We start from the raw sequence: 17,180 nt of genomic DNA, 5'->3' as shown, positions 1-17,180 counted from the left end.
ACCCGTTTACCATCTGCAGTTCTTCTTGGTGTAGCAATTTCAATGGCCAGTAGTTTAAAATACCAATATTTGTGTTAACCAGTCTGTTTTTACCATCCCTAGTGACAGCCCACTCCGTTGTCCCTCCGTGGCAAATGGGATGCAACAATTAGAGAGTACAGGTAGAAAACGGTTCGCTCGTACGCCGCGTGGAGCCGCGGCGGCAGCGGCAGCGGCGGCGGCCGGCGTGCGTCTGGTGAGGTGCGGGGCGTTGCGCTGGGTGCTGGGCGTCGCCGGCCCACTCTGGGCAGGGCCGGCCGCTGTTGCTCAATGCAGAACCGGCTGGCCGCGCCACGCCGCCCTACAGAAACCGAAACCCAACTTGTCGCAAAAGTGGAGCAGCGGCCCCGCCATATGACGTGGCCTGCATATTAGGTGTAATTAATTCGGCGCTGCGGCCTGCCGGAGCCGGTGCTGCTGTCCTGATTTACGGGCGGGCCGCGGCTGGGCGGTGACACAACGGTTGCGCCACGCCGGGCCACGCCGGCACCCCGGCGACCACCCGGCGGACCGGTATAAAGCCCCGCCGGACTGCTCCTCGGCCAGTCAGCTGCTCAACGACAGACATGGCCTTCAAGGTGAGAGAGCGGCAGCGCCGGGCATTCTTTTACGACGGGTCCGACCGGTACCCTGACGCGTAACTGGGGCGCCTTCTCTTACTGAAATGACTTACGATCCCAACCGGCCCCACTCTTTACCTTACTAGTTTTCTATATTTCTAGCACAACATTTGAGACTTTTCCGTGCTCAGTTGCGAACAATGCTGGAGATCAGCTGGGTAGGTCGAGTATCTATTGAACATGTATTGAATCTGAAATGCGGAGACAAGAACTTTGGGGCATAACTTCGCCAAAAAAAAAGAAAGGAACACATTCTCAGGCATATCAACCAGCTGTTAATTTGACAATGGAGCAGAGTGGGGGTAGTAAAACTTGTATTGAGGGTCCAAGACTTGAATATGGTAAGCAGGTTCAGATGGATGCAGGGTACAACAACTGTGCAGATCTGAAAGGACTTGCACACGGTAGACTAGCGGTGAGAGCTGCTTCAAATCAGTCAGCAGCAGCGCGGTTCCGGACTGAAGCGCCAAGAACCACTCTGCCACAGCGGCCGGCTTTTTCGTAAGGTTTGGGTGTATCGATACCTTATACGTAAATACTGAAGACTGCTCAGTAGTTCAAAAAAAGTAGTGTTCTGTCTATGTATGACGCCCCACCCTTCACTAGTTCCATACATTTCTAGAACAATGCTCCAGACTTTCCTCAGTATAGTAAATGTATTCCATCTTGGGCTCAGGGGCGTGGGATAGCGGCTGGTCGATGAAATGTAACTAACGGCCCTTATCCTAATATTGTTTTATTGGGGAACCAGTTCCGACGTTCCAATCACGTCATCTTCAGGCCTGTCGCATGAATGACACCAAGTACCGCTCGTGCATGTATGAGAAAAGGCACCAATATTCGTATCGGGTGCCGTACATATCCGAACTTCATGACATGTGTACTCTTCAGACATGTCACACCAACTCGAGATGGGGTCACATGTATCATCAACAAGCATGCTCATGAACTTCGGATATCTACGGAACCAGATACGAATTTTGGTGTCATTCATGCGACAGGCCTGGAGATGACTGACTGGAAAGTCGAAACTGATTGCCTGATAAAACAATATCAAAATTACGGCTTTTGGTAGTGTATTATTATATTTTTTCCTTGTATAGTTTCAAGGAATGCTGAAATTAGATCAGCAAGTCGAGTTAATATGTAAGACGTATTGAAACGAAACGAGGAGAAAAAAGGTCTAAGACAGAACTTCACGAAATGAAGATATAAGTCTTGATATGACGTGTCCTCAGGCATCGAGGAATACTTAATTAGGTAATGGAGGAAATTGTCAAGCAGGAGTAGAAACTGCAGAGGGAGGCCAGCGATTGCATACAGTAAGCAGGTTCGGATGGGTGCAGGTTAAACACACCTGGAGATATGCAGAGACTTGCACTATGGCGTAACTAATATATGACAGCCGGGTGCAAGCCTTGCGCGCCGTGTCCGTAGAGGCGTAGTTCTGTGACGGGCTAAACAGACGTGGAAAGGGTAAGAACAGACGTAGAGAGATAGCGAAGTAGGTGGGGGAAGGAGAAGAATCAGAAGAGAATGAGTTGGAGGGCACTAAAGTGGGAAGGTGCATATATTTATGAAAGGGAATCATGAGAGGCTTCGGATTGCACTGCGTTCAACATCAGTTCAACAAGACCTACGTTTCCCTGCTCGTTTTTTGTTTTCATCTATTAGATGGAGCTACGACTATGAGGATTAAACAAAGAAAAATAGAGATGTGTCCCAAGGGGTGGGGGAAGGGAGGGTGAAAACTGGAAATTTGGCCTAGGTGCTGTTTATCTTAGTTACGCCACTGGAATGGCCCAGGATACACTAATATAAAGAGCTCTGTCAAACCAGCCTTCGTACTGATGACTGCAATAACGAAAGTCGGTCCATAATTTTTTTAACTCCGTAAACACTGAGTAAGTGGCCAGCAGCCTAAGACACACGTATTATTCTCCTTTCCTCCCCCTGTGCAGAGCCTGCACCTGACCTTACTCTGGCACTTGCTTCCTTGACAGGAGTCCTTCTCGTCGCCACAATGCCCCATAGTCTAATTTACATCATACTCTACGAACAGCTGTGAAGAGCATTCCAGAAGGTACATTCCGTTGTACCGTATGTTAAGATTACTCGCTGTTCCATTCGCGTATGAAGCCCGGGAAAAATGGCCGCTTAAACTCCTCCGTGCGCACGATAGTTAGCCAAATCTTGTCTTCGCTGTCGGTACTGGAGCGATATGTAGCAGGTGGTAGTATATTCCTAGTTTCCTGACTTACTGCTGGTTGTTGAAACTTTGTAAGGAGGCCGTCGCAGGGTAGTTGGCTTCTGTTTTCAAGTGTCTGTCAGTTCAGGATTCTCAGCTTCTAAGTGTCGCTCTATTGTCGGTCAAACACACCTGTCACCATTCGTTCTGACCTTCTTTTTATGTCTTCGATATCCTCAGCTAATTCTGTTTGGTAGGGGTTCCACACAGTTGGGTATTATTCTATGACGGGTCGCACGAGTGTTTTGTGAACACCCTCCTTCGTAGACAGAAGGAAGCCGTGTTACTCGGTGAGTCGGTGAATCGTGTGAAGTCTATTGTGTGTGTTTTCCGCATTTCCACTGCTCAAGTGTTGTGTTTCTGTGGTGGAAATTGGAAACCAGCCCAGTATTCGTCTATGCGGGCATGAGAAACCACATAAACAGCACGCCTTGGCTGAACTGTGTACCGAATCAGCGTGGTAATCCCGTAACGGGTAAAATCTACATTACCTGCTGCCATAGGACTTTTACGGAGGCTACAGATATCACCTACACATTTTTTTTAGACGAAAGATCAGAAACTTCATCTTTCTTACCATTAGATAAGCAACTTTAAATGCCAGTGTCAGTGCCATAGCTTCAGATATGTAAGGGGCAATCAAAAAGTTTCCATTTGAGCGCGTCGTTACAGCATATGTGCAACGCATCGCGACTCCGATGCGGGTATATAAGTACGGACATGTAGGCAAGGGGCTGGTGTCGCCTTCGAAGGGAAACTTTTTGATCGCCCTTTACAGTGATCTCTAGTTCTAGCAGCCATACCACGTTTTATGTTCTTCCTAACTTCATGTTTTTCATATTTTCTCGCTTTGTTTCGTTTATTTTCTTATTAAAATCTAAAATCTGAAATTTCATGTAAAACAGCCATAGAGGAGAAATGAAGATCATTGTATACATGTGACGAGCTAGTTATGAGATTCAGAGAAACAGTTATTAGATAAGGACCTTAAAAACCTGAAATTATATGTAAAACACCGACGGAGCGAGTGAAGAAAATCGTGGTGTACGTGTAGCGTGCTAGTTACAGTATGCGAAGTAACATTTATCAGATAAAAATATTCATATATCACATATTAATCGATTTAACCATCAATTTCTTTGTTGTAAAAAAATAACCGAAATCTTTTGTATTGGAACCGTCACTTACAGATGCTAGTTGCTTAAGTTAGAGACATGCACTTACCGAGTGTTTTATGAAACAGATAATAGACTAATGTGCAATGTTTTCAGCACTAATAATCGACTCGAAAGAGTCACACATCTGTTTTTTATTCGTGGGGTACGATTTAGTGAAATTTAATCTTACATTATACACGTTAACAACAAATATGCGCGCAGAGAGTTAGATAATTTTCTATTGTGAAAAGATTTTCAGAAAGTTAAGATACGAACTGAGTGCTGTATCGTACCATCCTATGCACTGTAACGTTTCTTTCATGACAGTCTCAAGCAAGGGAAGATATCGAGCTATAACTTAAATAACACGTAAGTGTGAAAATCGATGATCGTTCATCTTCCTTGATTATTGTTGTGATTGCATTATTGAAATTATAGTATTTCGTGCTATTCGGGCACTGGCGTAGGGTTCGGCCCAATCAATGAAGAAAACTGATTGTTGGCTTCATGCAAGTAACACATGAACTACGCGAAGGACTTAACTATTGCAGTGACAGGAACAAGGTATTTGATACGGCTATGTCTAATACTGGTAGAAAGCGAAAAAGTTCGTCGCTCGAAGTCTTCAGCACCGTTATATGGTGATGGCAGCCAAATAATGAAGTCCAAACGGAACGAAGAAAAATTAGACTAGTGTCCCGTCGCTATCAAGGTCATTAGAGATAGAGCATTTCAAAGAACCACCCAAGCATTCACCTTAAGTACTTAGGGAAATCAGGAAAATTGTAAACCAGAACATCTGGACATGGACTTGGACCCTACTCCTTCCGAAAACGATTCTAGTGCCTTAACCACTTTGCGATCTCGCTTAGTGCAAAAAGTGTAGTAGGACCTCAACGAAATTCAAAGTCTGATGGGATCAGTTGTCTATTGCAAAGAGAAACAACGAAAACGGGACAACATCTCTAATACGTGATATAGGGTCAAATGCAGCGATACAACAGAGCACGGCTTGGAAAAACGCAGATAAGGCTCGGAGCCTTTTTGAAAAAATGTGATCCTAGCTGTAGCCTAACAGAGCATGTGCAAAACACCTTTCGCGTAATCATTAATTACACGAAGTCCTTCGTGAGCTGGAGAGCTACTGCTCGAAAGAGAGGATAAAATCTACCTAAAGCCACTGATTCAAAACGTTTGGGAAGAAATAAAAACGAATTTGGATCTGAATTGCCTAAAACGTAATCAGATCACTACCATCTTGTTATGTTCCCAGCGCTTAAGTGGTCAGTTAATCAGGATTGTTCGTGCTTCTCGTAGTTGCTGAAGATTTCAATCATTACACGTTCCAGTTCAACATTAGTATTCATCAAAACTCCTTCTCATCTACAAGCTGCAGCAAACGGTATTAATCAGACCACAGTACAGCAAAAGTTACTCCAAATTTCTGCACTCGAAGCAGTCTGGTTGTTGTCGGCAAGCTAATGCCCATATAACTAACGACGGTTCCTGTGTAACTCATCCATCAGTTGTACGGTCTCTGACGTTTATAGCATCGCTGTAGAAACATAAGGCACATGAATAACTATGTCTGTAGCAAGAGTCTATGATAGTGAGTGATGATCGTCCTACTCGCAAAACGAAATACTTCGATCTGTTAATCCAAGCATGTTTCAGCACTACCCTATCAGTTTATTCCGAACATTTCCCTAGAGTCACAGTAGAAAAGCAGAAGTTCGTGATACGCCTAGAGAGCATTCACTCACAAATGGGTAATCTTAGGTCTCGGTATACGAGTATACCTCTCCTCTGTGGCCCGTCGGCTATAGTAGAGGTGAGTCCTGCATGTTGTCTGCTTAGGTACCCTTTAGGAACAGTTGTATTGTGATGTTAGGTATATAACATATTATTCTCCGGAATCTTTGTTGGACCTTAAAGAACAGAAAAGTATGCTCGATACGCCCTTAGTGTTGTCTGAAAGGTGTAGACTATGTGCTAGCATCTTATCGCTATCCCGTCTGTCACTGGCGCCGAGAAAACTGTACTCGCATTCTACACGCAATTATCTGTGTCGTCGCCATTGCGTCTATATTCGGTACGCCAGCTCACATTGTGTGGCGGAGGGCACATACTGCAGCAGTATCACCCTCTCTCTCATCCTCCACTAGCCCACAAACGTTCTCCAACCCCACCACCAACTCACTCAACCACCCCTCCGCATATTCGCGTATACCTTGCCTCTGTAAAAGCCAAATGTATTCTTTTCTTTGAATTAAACGAAATGTACATAGGAGGAAAGGAACAAGAGCTCTCAGAATTTGTCAAGCACATTCCTTTCTTGCATCGTTTCCCACTAGATTTTACTAGGCAATTGTCTGACACTTCCGCGCTAACGAAACATATTCGTGATGAATCGCACAGCTCGACTTCCGATCGTATCTTCTCTATCACTTCCGCTAATCCAGTTAAGAGCTCGAGACCAGCGAACCATACTCAATAATTGATTACACGGTAGGCCTGTAAGAGACTAAACATTTACATTTGAGAAACAACACACTCGCTTAACATGGAGCGATAGCGATACTCACGAGTGAAGATGAGGGCATCGGTCTTCTAGTCATCGCCGTCGTGTGACTCCACGAACGAGCCCAGCGAAAACACGCTTATACTCGAACTCTCTGTCATTCTCCGCCAGACACACTGAACATGTGACTGGTAAATAACATTCTCGACATTTCACGTCAGATTTCGAAATGGAGCCGTTAATGTTCCCTCAAGTAACAGATCTGCACTTCCTACGCGGAAGTGTAACGGAAATACTAGGGGAACGGAAATGGGAATCGTTGTCGTGTATCCCTGTTGGGCAGATTTAGAGAACATTAATTTAAAAAAAAATGTGCTACCATTATGCTGCCACCGTCGAGTATCTCGTGTAGGGAATATGAGAACACAATATGAGAAAGTACAGCACGTACAGAGGCAAATAGTCATTTTTCTTTCGCTCAGTACGTGAATGTAAAAGGAACGAAAATCGTTAACGTTGATACGAAGTATACTTTGACATGAAGTGTACAGTGGCCTGCAGAGTATGTATGTAGGTGTAGAAACTCCGTCCGAACAGGACTTGAAGGCCTAACGGCACCAACCGTGTCATTCTCAGGCCATCGCCGTCATTGAATGCGAAAATAGAGTGGCATGTGGTCAGCACGCCGCTCTCAAGGGCGTTGTCAGCTTTCTTGACAGGAGCCGCTGCACCCGCTTGCCAGCAGCGCTCGGCAGACAGGACGATGACCCATCCAACTGCTAGCCAAGCTCGACAGCACTTCACTTAAGTGATCTGGTGGGAACCGGCGTTACCACTGCAGTTGGCAGTTGGCATGTAACGGAAATTCTAGGGGAACTCAAATGGGAATCGTTGTCGTGAATCCCTGTTGGGCAGATTTAGAGAACATTAATTTTAAAAAAAAGTGCGCTACTATTATGCTGCCATCATCGAGTATCTCGTGTAGGGATCATGAGAACACAATATATAGCAGTAACTCCTCAGCTGTCTTCACTACGTCTTCTCATCAAGGAAACCTTGTCGGGAGAACAAAGAATCGAAACTAGATCGTTTGTGACTCAGACGGAGATACTGGCCATTTAGTTATGGAGTCGGACCGATGTGTTTTTACTTCTCTATGTTCTGTAAGAAGGTGGAGACCTACTGATATGTCACTCTGTATAAGCGAAAAGCGTGGAGGAGCTACAAAATTCCATGAAGCTTACTGATTGTTTTCGTTTGTTCTTGTGATGCAGCTTTTCATCTTCGCCGCCATAGTGGCCGTGGCGCGCGCCGGCTACCTGGGCGCCCCCGCCGTCGTCGCCCCCGGCCCTGCCCTGGCCGCCCGTGCCTATGCCGCCCCCGCTTACGCCGCCCCCGCCTACGCCGCGTACGCCGCCCCCGCCTACGCCGCCCCCGCCTATGCCGCCCCCATCGCTAGGGCTTACGCCCCTGCCCTGCGCGCCGCCCCTGTGGCCGTCGCCCCCGCCGTGAGAGCCGCCCCCGTCGCTGTCGCCGCCCCCGCCGCCGTGGCCGCCGAGTACGACCCCAACCCCCAGTACAGCTACGCTTACGACGTGCAGGACGCTCTGACCGGCGACTCCAAGACCCAGCACGAGACCCGCAACGGTGACGTCGTCCAGGGCAGCTACAGCCTTGTGGAGCCCGACGGTTCCATCCGCACCGTCGACTACACCGCCGACCCCGTGAACGGCTTCAACGCCGTCGTGCACAAGGAGGCCGGCGCCCACCCCGCCCCCGTCGTCGCCAAGGTCGCCGCCCCCGTCGCCTACGCCGCGCCCGCCATCGCTAAGGTGGCCGCCCCCGTCGCATATGCCGCCCCCGCCTACGGAAAGGCCATCCTGGGTTAAGAACCGTCCGATTACGACCACGACACACCGCCTAGTTCAAACGTTGCTTCGCCTGAAATAATCATCATGCAGCGCATATTTATTTGTATCTTGTCTCATCTCATCATACTACTATGTACAAATAAATGCACGTTTCTTATATAAGAAATCTGTCTTTCGTTGTCTTTTTACAACCTGAAACTGTATATCTATAAGGAATGCTCCGTGCTCGTGATAAAGAGAAACTAAATCGGCGAGCCGATTCTTCTATGTACTTCTAACAAAAGCGCTCTGGGCGTCCCCAAAGTACATCACGCTAATACAAGGGTGATTTGATAAGTCTGGTAAACTTCCATGGAAGAATTAACATTCCTGTTGCGCCTTCATGGCTGGTAAGCTTGATTATTCCAAGGATCGTATAAAGAATTTTAACAGTGTATAGTTCATTGTTGGTAGCTGTTTGAATTGGTCAATGTGTCGACTGCAATTGAAAATGGAGAAAACCGAGTTTCGAGCTGTTATTAAACATTTTCATTTGAAGGGCTGGACTGCCGCACAAATCAAAACAGAAATGGATGAAGTTCATACGAACTCTCTGTTGTATCCGCGGACCCAATCGAATAGCGCGCGCGCCCTGCCGTCGCATCGCTTGTCACAGTTTCCCGTCGCGACCGACGACGGCGCATGGCGTTGCCGCCGACCGAAGACGTCGCGCCATTGCTGAGCCGGGGCCTACAGCGCCCTCTGGCTACACGATATAACAGGAGCGCTGGCCCAGAGTCAGGGAGTCTTGCAGACAGCTCGTTGCAGTCGTCAGTGCCGTCGTTCGTTGTCTGATTAGCTAGCTCGCTGTGTGATTCAGTATTGTATAACGACTTAGGCCACGAATCAGGAATATTGGCTGGCTCTGAGCACTATGGGACTTAACATCTGTGATCATCAGTCCCCTAGAACTTAGAACTAATTAAACCTAACTAACCTAAGGACATCACACACATCCATGCCCGAGGCAGGATTCGAACCTGCGACCGTAGCAGTCGCGAATCAGGAATATTCTTTGGACACTAACTGGAACTGTATCTACGGTACACTCTTCGCTGTCAATAAAACTAAGTAACTGCTTTATACTAGCTGGCGCTTATTTGTCACTAATCGTTTTCCTGCCACCAGATTTTAGTCACAACTTGGTGACGTCCTACTCCATATCCAAATTATGGTTGCCACGCCCGGGCAGCCATAAAACTCTCCACAATCATTGAAGACCATTTCCTTTTGGATTACCAAAGACGAAGCGCTCTCCGACCGTCCAGTTGAGGTCACTAGAAAGGAAACCATTGACAATATCCATCATATTGTAATGTAAAACCGCCGAATAAGATTGCTGAGGCTGTAGTCATCTCAACTGAGCAGCTTCGTAATATCCTAATATCCTGCACGGAGAAGTGGCCCTGAAGAAGCTATCTACAAGGTCGATACCGCGATTGCTCGCAGTCGACCATAAGCGCGTCCGGAACAACATTCCAACACAGTGTCTGGCCACGTTTAATCGCAATCCGTAAGACGTTTTGAGCCGATTTGTGACTGTTGATGAAACCTGGATCTATCATTACACACCAGAGTCAAACCGGCAGTCAGAACAATGGACAAAGGTAGGTGAAAGTGCACCAAAGAAGGCAAGGACCTTTTAGTCAGCTAGTAAGTGATGGCCCCGTTTTTTGGGATTCCCAAGGAATAACCGTCATAAATTACGTGGAAAAAGGCGGAACCGTAATTTGACCCTATTTCGCTTCACTGTTCGATCGTGTGAAACACGTCGGCTGAAAGAAGACCAAGGTGGACTCACAAAAAAGAGCTCTTTCTCCAGGATAAATCGCCATCCCGCAAATCAGCGGTAACAATGGTGAAACTGCGTGACTTGGGTTGTGAATTGGTTCCTCATCTACCCTGTCCAGCAGACTTAGTCCCAAGTGTCTTCTTCCTGTTTCCTAACTTAAAGTTTGGCTTGCTGGGGAGAAATTTTGATCAAATGAGGAAGTGATAAGCTGCAGTCAAAGAGTATTTTGCATAGTCTGATGGAACCTATTCTTCCGATGGGATGATACAGCTGGAGGATCGTTGGACCAAATGTCTATCCCTCAAAGGAGACTATGTCTTGAAGTAAGGTGAGTTGTTTATGAAACATTTTTTCTTTCTTTTTTTTCCAGATGTATCAAACCATTCTCAAACCTTAAAGGCAGCCTCTAGTCTGGAGGAGAAGAGTCGACAAGTTTCTTTAGTTATTCCATATCCGTATGAAGACTCTCATTGACGACTGGATCCCGTAGACCTACCAAATTGTGGGGATATTGGCTGATACGTGTTATCCACTGTTCTAAATATTCTCAGGCATTTTCCATGGGCTTAAGCTCAGGTGATTCAGCGAGCAAGCTGCGGTGAGATATGGTGCCTGTGCATTCATAACACGAGAAACGTACGTACACAGCCCTGTGAACAGGGATAATCATCATAAAGGTATCGAAGAAAGGGTAACAGCGCGGAGTGGCCGCGCGGTTTGAGGCGCCATGTCACGGACTGCGTGGCCCCTCCCGCCGGAGGTTCGAGTCCTCCCTCGGGTATGGGTGTGTGTGTTGTTCTTACCATAAGTTAGTTTAAGTAGTTTGTAAGTCTAGGGACCGATGACCTCAGCAGTTTGGTCCCTTAGGAATTCACACACGTTTGAACATTTGAAAGGGTAAGATTTGGTCTACACCTACATCTACATATGTGCTCCGCTAGCCACCAAGTGGTGTGTGGCGATGGGCACAATACGCGCCAAAGTCATATGTCCCCCCGTCTGTTCCACACGCGGATAGCGCGGGGTAAAAACGACTGTCGGAACGCCTCAGTACGAGCTCTAATTTCCCCTATCTTTGAATGGTGATCATTGCGCAATTTGAACGTTGTTAGTAATAATATATACTCTACATCCTCGGCGAAGATCGGATTTCGGAGTTTAGTGAGCAGCCCCTTCTGATTAGCGCGCCGTCTATTTGCAAGTGTGTCCTGTTTAGCATTCACGTTACCCCGAATGACTAGGCCCAAGTCATAGTACGAAAAACACTCCCAAAACATTAGAGAAGGAGTACCTCTGCTCTGAACTACATTCTCCACAAACGGTAGTTTAAACGCCCCATTGGGGCGTTGGTGCACTCGACGCGCTGCATCATTAGAAAAGAGACGAAATCGCAACTTGTCGAATCACATCACACGCCACTAGCGAGCTACTGTCCAGTTTCTCTGTTGTTTCGCCCGCTGAAGTGCAGCTTCATATGTCTTTGTGAGCAGAGTTGTAAAACTACCGTAGGCTGTCGTACCCCACCATAACCGAGCGTAGACTACGGTATTTTTCCTAATAACTTTGCTCAGTTAAGGTCGTACGTACGTTACTGGTACATTAGGTGAAATGCATATCTATCGAGCATTACGTCACAACGGTCGCTTTCTTTATGTATGCCATCAGTGTCTTACTAGGTTCCCCTAAAAACTGTCTAGAATCTGAGTGGGGATATATAAAGGTTCGCGTAACCTACGGAATATTTTTGGTCTACGTAGTTATCCTCCTGTCTGTTACGTAAGAATAAACAGTATTTACAGCAGAACTGAAATTGTTAATGTTTGCTTCTGGTTTTATTCGAAAATTTTTGATACATAAAACAGAGTTATGTTGTAGTAAAAATTAAGAAGACAATACAAATTTATCATATAGCGCTAGAAAATGCAGTTTCCTCAACAAAAGGGTAAAATAAAAAAAATGCAAAACAAAAATATGTCAGACGTCGTTTCAATAATTCGTCGAACTTACATAAAACAGTTTCCGTTATTCATAAACAACATTCACATTATCAGTAATAACAGGAAACTGTTTCCTTTGATCATGATGAAGAACGATCTACTGAATACAATATATATTTGTTTCAATGAGTGGCACCCCAACTCGCGTATCATATCCGTGACAATCTCTCACCTGTTTCGTGATAACACAAAATGAGCTGCCCTTCTTTGAACTTTCTCGACGTCCTCCATAAATCCTACTTGATATGGGTCCTATATCTGCAATAATCTGGCAGATGATGGACAAACGTAGTGAAGGCAGTCTCTTTAGTAGATCTGTCGTATCTTCTGAGGGTTCTGCCAATAAAACGTGGTGTCTGATTCACCTTTCCCACAACGTTTTCTGTGTCATCGCTCCACTTTAAGTTGTTCGTAATTGTAATCAGTTGTTTAGCTGAACTGCCAGCCTTTAGCTTTGCTAGATTTATCATGTAAGCAAGATATCACCTCCGTTTGACTAGATGGCCTTCCGCCAACAATTACGAACTGTCACATTTCAGCCGAAATCACGCATCCAGTCGCACAGCTGGACAGACCCGTGGGGTGTGAGAAGCTTTCCGTAAATCTAGAAACATGAGTCAGCCAGTTCGTCGACTGTCGTGTCTGTCTACCTGAACACGCTTCTTCGAAAGTAGTAGACGAATTTTCATGCAGTTTTCGCAGGTAACTTGAGTATAGCTTGGGGCACCGTGTAAGCTTTATTTCATCAAAATCAGACCATGGGAAAAAAGATATAGTGATTCAAATCTTTATCTAATAGCGACTGGTTGCTTGTTTGAACACGCTGATATCCAAAACTACTAGAACTATCACGGTGTTTTCACAGGTAATTTGAACAGAGCTCGGGGTACCGTGAAGGCTTTATTTCATCAAAATCGGATCAAGGAAAGAAAGATATCGTAATTGAAAGTATTATCCATACTAATATCATAAATGGCGACCGCTACGGTCGCACGTTCTAATCCTGCCTCGGGCATGGATATGTGTGATGTCCTTAGGTTAGTTAGGTTTAAGTAGTTCTAAGTTCTAGGGTACTGATGACCTCAGAAGTTAAGTCCCATAGTGCTCAGAGCCATTTGAACCATTTTAATATCATAAATGCGAAAGTAAATGTCTGTTACGTTTTCACGACTAATCTAATGAACCGATGTCGATTAAATCTGGTATGGAGGTAGCTTGAACCCTGAAGAAGAATATAGGCTGCTTTAGAAAGTGTGTAGTATAAGATACTTACTGGTTTGTAGAATATTACGTGAATTAGGGAAAATATTTAAATTTTGAAAAAGCTATTTACTCTTTGATTTTTTACCTTTACCGTGTTTGCAAAAATGCGATCTTCAATGTGTTTAATCCATACTTTCACATTATACACTGAGGAGCCAAAGAAACTGGTACACCTGCCTAATGTCGTGTAAGATCCCCGCGAGCATGCGGAAGTGCCGTAATATGACGTGGCATGGACTCGACTAATGTCTGAAGTAGTGCTGGTGGGAAAAGACACCATGAATCCTGTAGGGCTCTCCATAAATTCCAGTCATCAACAGTCCAATGTCGGTATTGAAGGGCCCAGGCGAGGTGTAAAGCTTTGTGTCGTGCAGTCAGCAAGGGCACACCAGTGGGCCTTCGGCTCCGAAAGTCCATATCGACGATGTTTCGGTGAACGGTTCGCACGCTGACACTTGTTGATGGCCCAGCATTGAAATCTGAAGCAATTTGAGGAAAAGTTGCACTTCTGTCAAGTTGAAAGATTCTCTTCAGTCGTCGATGGTCCCGTTCTTGCAGGATCTCTTTCCGGCAGCAGCGATGTCGGAGATTTGATGTTTTATCGGATTCCTGATATTCACGGTACACACATGAAATGGTCGTACGGGAAAATCCCCACTTTATCGCTACCTCGGAGATGTCGTGTCCCATCACTCGTGCGCCGACTATAACACCACGTTCAAACTCACTTAAATCTTGATAACCTGCCACTGTCGTAGCAGTGACCAATCTAACAATGGCGCCAGACACTTGTTAGCTTATATAGGCGTTGTCGACCGCAGCGTCGCATTCTGGCTGTTTACATATCTCTGTATTTGAATACACATGCTTGTACCAGTTCCTTTGACGCTTCAGTGTATGTTGCATAATGTATAGCTACTTCAGTAGCATGATGCGTACATACGCGCTCTTGTCCATGACCTTCTGAACGCCCTGCTCGCCAGTGACACTGCACATACGAACCCATCGTGCATTGGGCCAGTTTCGGATGGGGAGAGCGAGCCGGTCGCAAATCACGAGCTATGCTTACCCCAACAGGCAGACACATGAGGACAGCTGACGTAATTGCATGTACACTAGCATACTTCGAGAATGAGAATTTCACTCTGCAGCGGAGTGTGCGCTGATATGAAACTTCCTGGCAGGTTAAAACCGTGTGCCTGACCGAGACTCGAACTCGGGACCTTTGCCTTTCGCGGGCAAGTGCTCTACCATCTGAGTTACGCCCCACGCCCCGTCCTCACAGTTTTACTTCTGCCAGGCAAATGTCCCGAATTCGAGTCTCGGTCCGACACACAGTTTTAATCTGCCAGGAAGTTTCGCTATCTTACTTACTCACCATCACTCATCATAGAAAAACTACTAATATGCGAGCGCAGCTGCGGATAACTGCTGGTATTAAAGCATGTTTTTCAGTAATGTATTACAGAACGTAAATCATCAGGAAATATTTCGAATATGAGCAGAAAAAGATAACATTTTATCGGAACTTGTGCGTCGTTTCGATTCCTTTCAAATTACTGAGGATTTAATGAAGTCAGTACCTTTCGTAACAGAGAAGGATTACAATATAGTTGCAGGTCTGAATGACATCACTAGCCGGCCGGTGTGATCGAGCGCTTATAGGCGCTACAATCTGGAACCGCGCGACCGCTACGGTCGCAGGTTCAAATCTTGCCTCGGGCATGGATGTGTTTGATGTCCTTAGGTTGGTTAGGTTTAAGTAGTTCTAAGTTCTAGTGGACTGATGACCTCCGAAGTTAAGTCTCATAGTGCTCAGAGCCATTTGAACCATTTGGGCATGCTGGTTTCAGTAAGTGACACTCTGATCGAGGTGAAGGAGTTGCTCCCACATCAAGAGATAAGTAGATTTCGGAATATAGAGTATCATATCCTAACCGAGATTATCGTGTTCCCGATGCCATTCTAAGAATTAAAAATTCTCTAGAACCTGACAGTTATCCAACTCTTCATTTAGTATTCTCTGATGATGTGAACTTCGGGACGACCATTCGATCCCTAATGAATCAGACAATGATTCCGTGGCAATACTAAAACTAAGATGCGAAAGTTACGTGGACGGAAGGAATGATAACATTAAACTGTACATCTCTCACTAACTCTTATGCCGCCCATACCGTGATCATTTGATGCTGAACACTGAAGACACAGATAATGTTCTCAAAGCCTTTCGTGCATGAACAGACATAGGCAAACTATTGACCTTGGAACATAGTTATCCGTCAGTTTGCTACAGATTGCGACCTCCTTTCGTCCTAGCTACTAATGGTTCATACGGATGTACATCATGCCTATCGAAACTGCGGCATCCTTTGAAGTTCCATGTCGTAAGTCCAGACCAAGCGGACAAACACGTTGAAATGTCGTTGTGCCTCTCAATCGCTGCTACCGAAAAGGATGCAGAGTAGGAGACATATTCTTGGACGGTGGAAAGAACACGAAAAGACATTACCTTCTCTGGCACGTTTAGCTTAAAGCGTACTGTGTATTCCAGGCTTAAGTGGCTCTTGTGAGGGAAACTTCAGTGTTGCAGGTTTAGTTGCTACTGAACGCCGCAATCGTTTGGATCCTACTCTCATTGATGACATTTTATTGGCTCACAGGAACAATGACTTAGGTTAATTAACATCGATGATGTCAAGATATCGAGATGATAGTACGACATAATGTTATCACCTAGAAACGCCAAGGTGGAGGCCCGTTATCTCTGAGGAGTTTCTTAAAGTGCCAATAACTGATGACATAAATTTCTCACAATACTAGTTGTTGTTTTTGTGGTCTTCAGTCCAAAGACTGGTCTGATGCAGCTCTCCACGCTACTCTATCCGGTGCAGTCCTCTTAGTCATAAGCGTCTTAAATGACGCTGGGCTGGCTTTCAACACATCAACTAGCAACACACATATTAAAGATATCTCTATGGTTATGCAAGCAGTATGCTATTTTCATCATTAATGGAACGAGACTACTAAATCAAGAGCGTCAGCGTGTAGAGATTACAAAAAAAAAGGTTCAAATGGCTCTGAGCACTATGGGACTCAACATCTGAGGTCATCAGTCCCTTCGAACTCAGAACTACTTAAACCTAACCAACCTAGGGACATCACACACACCCATGCCCGGGGAAGGATTCGAACCTGCAACCGTAGCGGTCGCGTGGTTCCAGACTGAAGTGCCTAGAACCGCTCGGCCACTTCGGCCGGCAAATTATTACATCGTGTAAGAAAAAAGAAGGTGACTTATACACTGAAGCACCAAAGAAACTGGTGTAGGCATGCTATTCAAATATAGAGATATGTAAGCAGGCAGAATACGGCGCTGCGGTCGGCAACGCCTATATAAGATAATAAGTGGTTGGCGCGGTTGTGAGATCGGTCACTGCTGCTACAATGGCAGGTTATCAACATTTAAGTGGGTTTTAACGTGGTTTTAAAGTCGGCGTAAGAGCGATGGGACACAGCATCTCCGTTGTAGCAATGAAGTTGGGAGTCTCCCGTACGACCATTTCACGAGTGTCCCGTGAATATCAGGAATCCGGTAAAACATCATATCTCCGACATCGCTGCTGCCGGAAA

At 45.7% G+C, this 17,180-nt stretch overlaps 1 protein-coding gene across 1 annotated transcript; it reads left to right on the top strand.

Moving 5' to 3' along the window:
* Window positions 1-604: 604 nt before the first annotated feature.
* Window positions 605-8,600, top strand: LOC126455711 (cuticle protein 21-like). The gene is made up of 2 exons (XM_050091480.1): window positions 605-617; window positions 7,860-8,600. The coding sequence occupies exons 1-2, from the start codon at window positions 606-608 to the stop codon at window positions 8,472-8,474; spliced, it is 627 nt and encodes a 208-aa protein (XP_049947437.1). The 5' UTR covers window position 605; the 3' UTR covers window positions 8,475-8,600.
* Window positions 8,601-17,180: the final 8,580 nt, after the last annotated feature.

The sequence above is a fragment of the Schistocerca serialis genome, chromosome 2 (assembly GCF_023864345.2).
Source record: "Schistocerca serialis cubense isolate TAMUIC-IGC-003099 chromosome 2, iqSchSeri2.2, whole genome shotgun sequence".
Classification (NCBI taxonomy): Eukaryota; Metazoa; Arthropoda; class Insecta; order Orthoptera; family Acrididae; genus Schistocerca; species Schistocerca serialis.
Note: the sequence above shows the minus strand (reverse complement) of the source record. Positions and strands in the feature narration are given on the sequence as shown.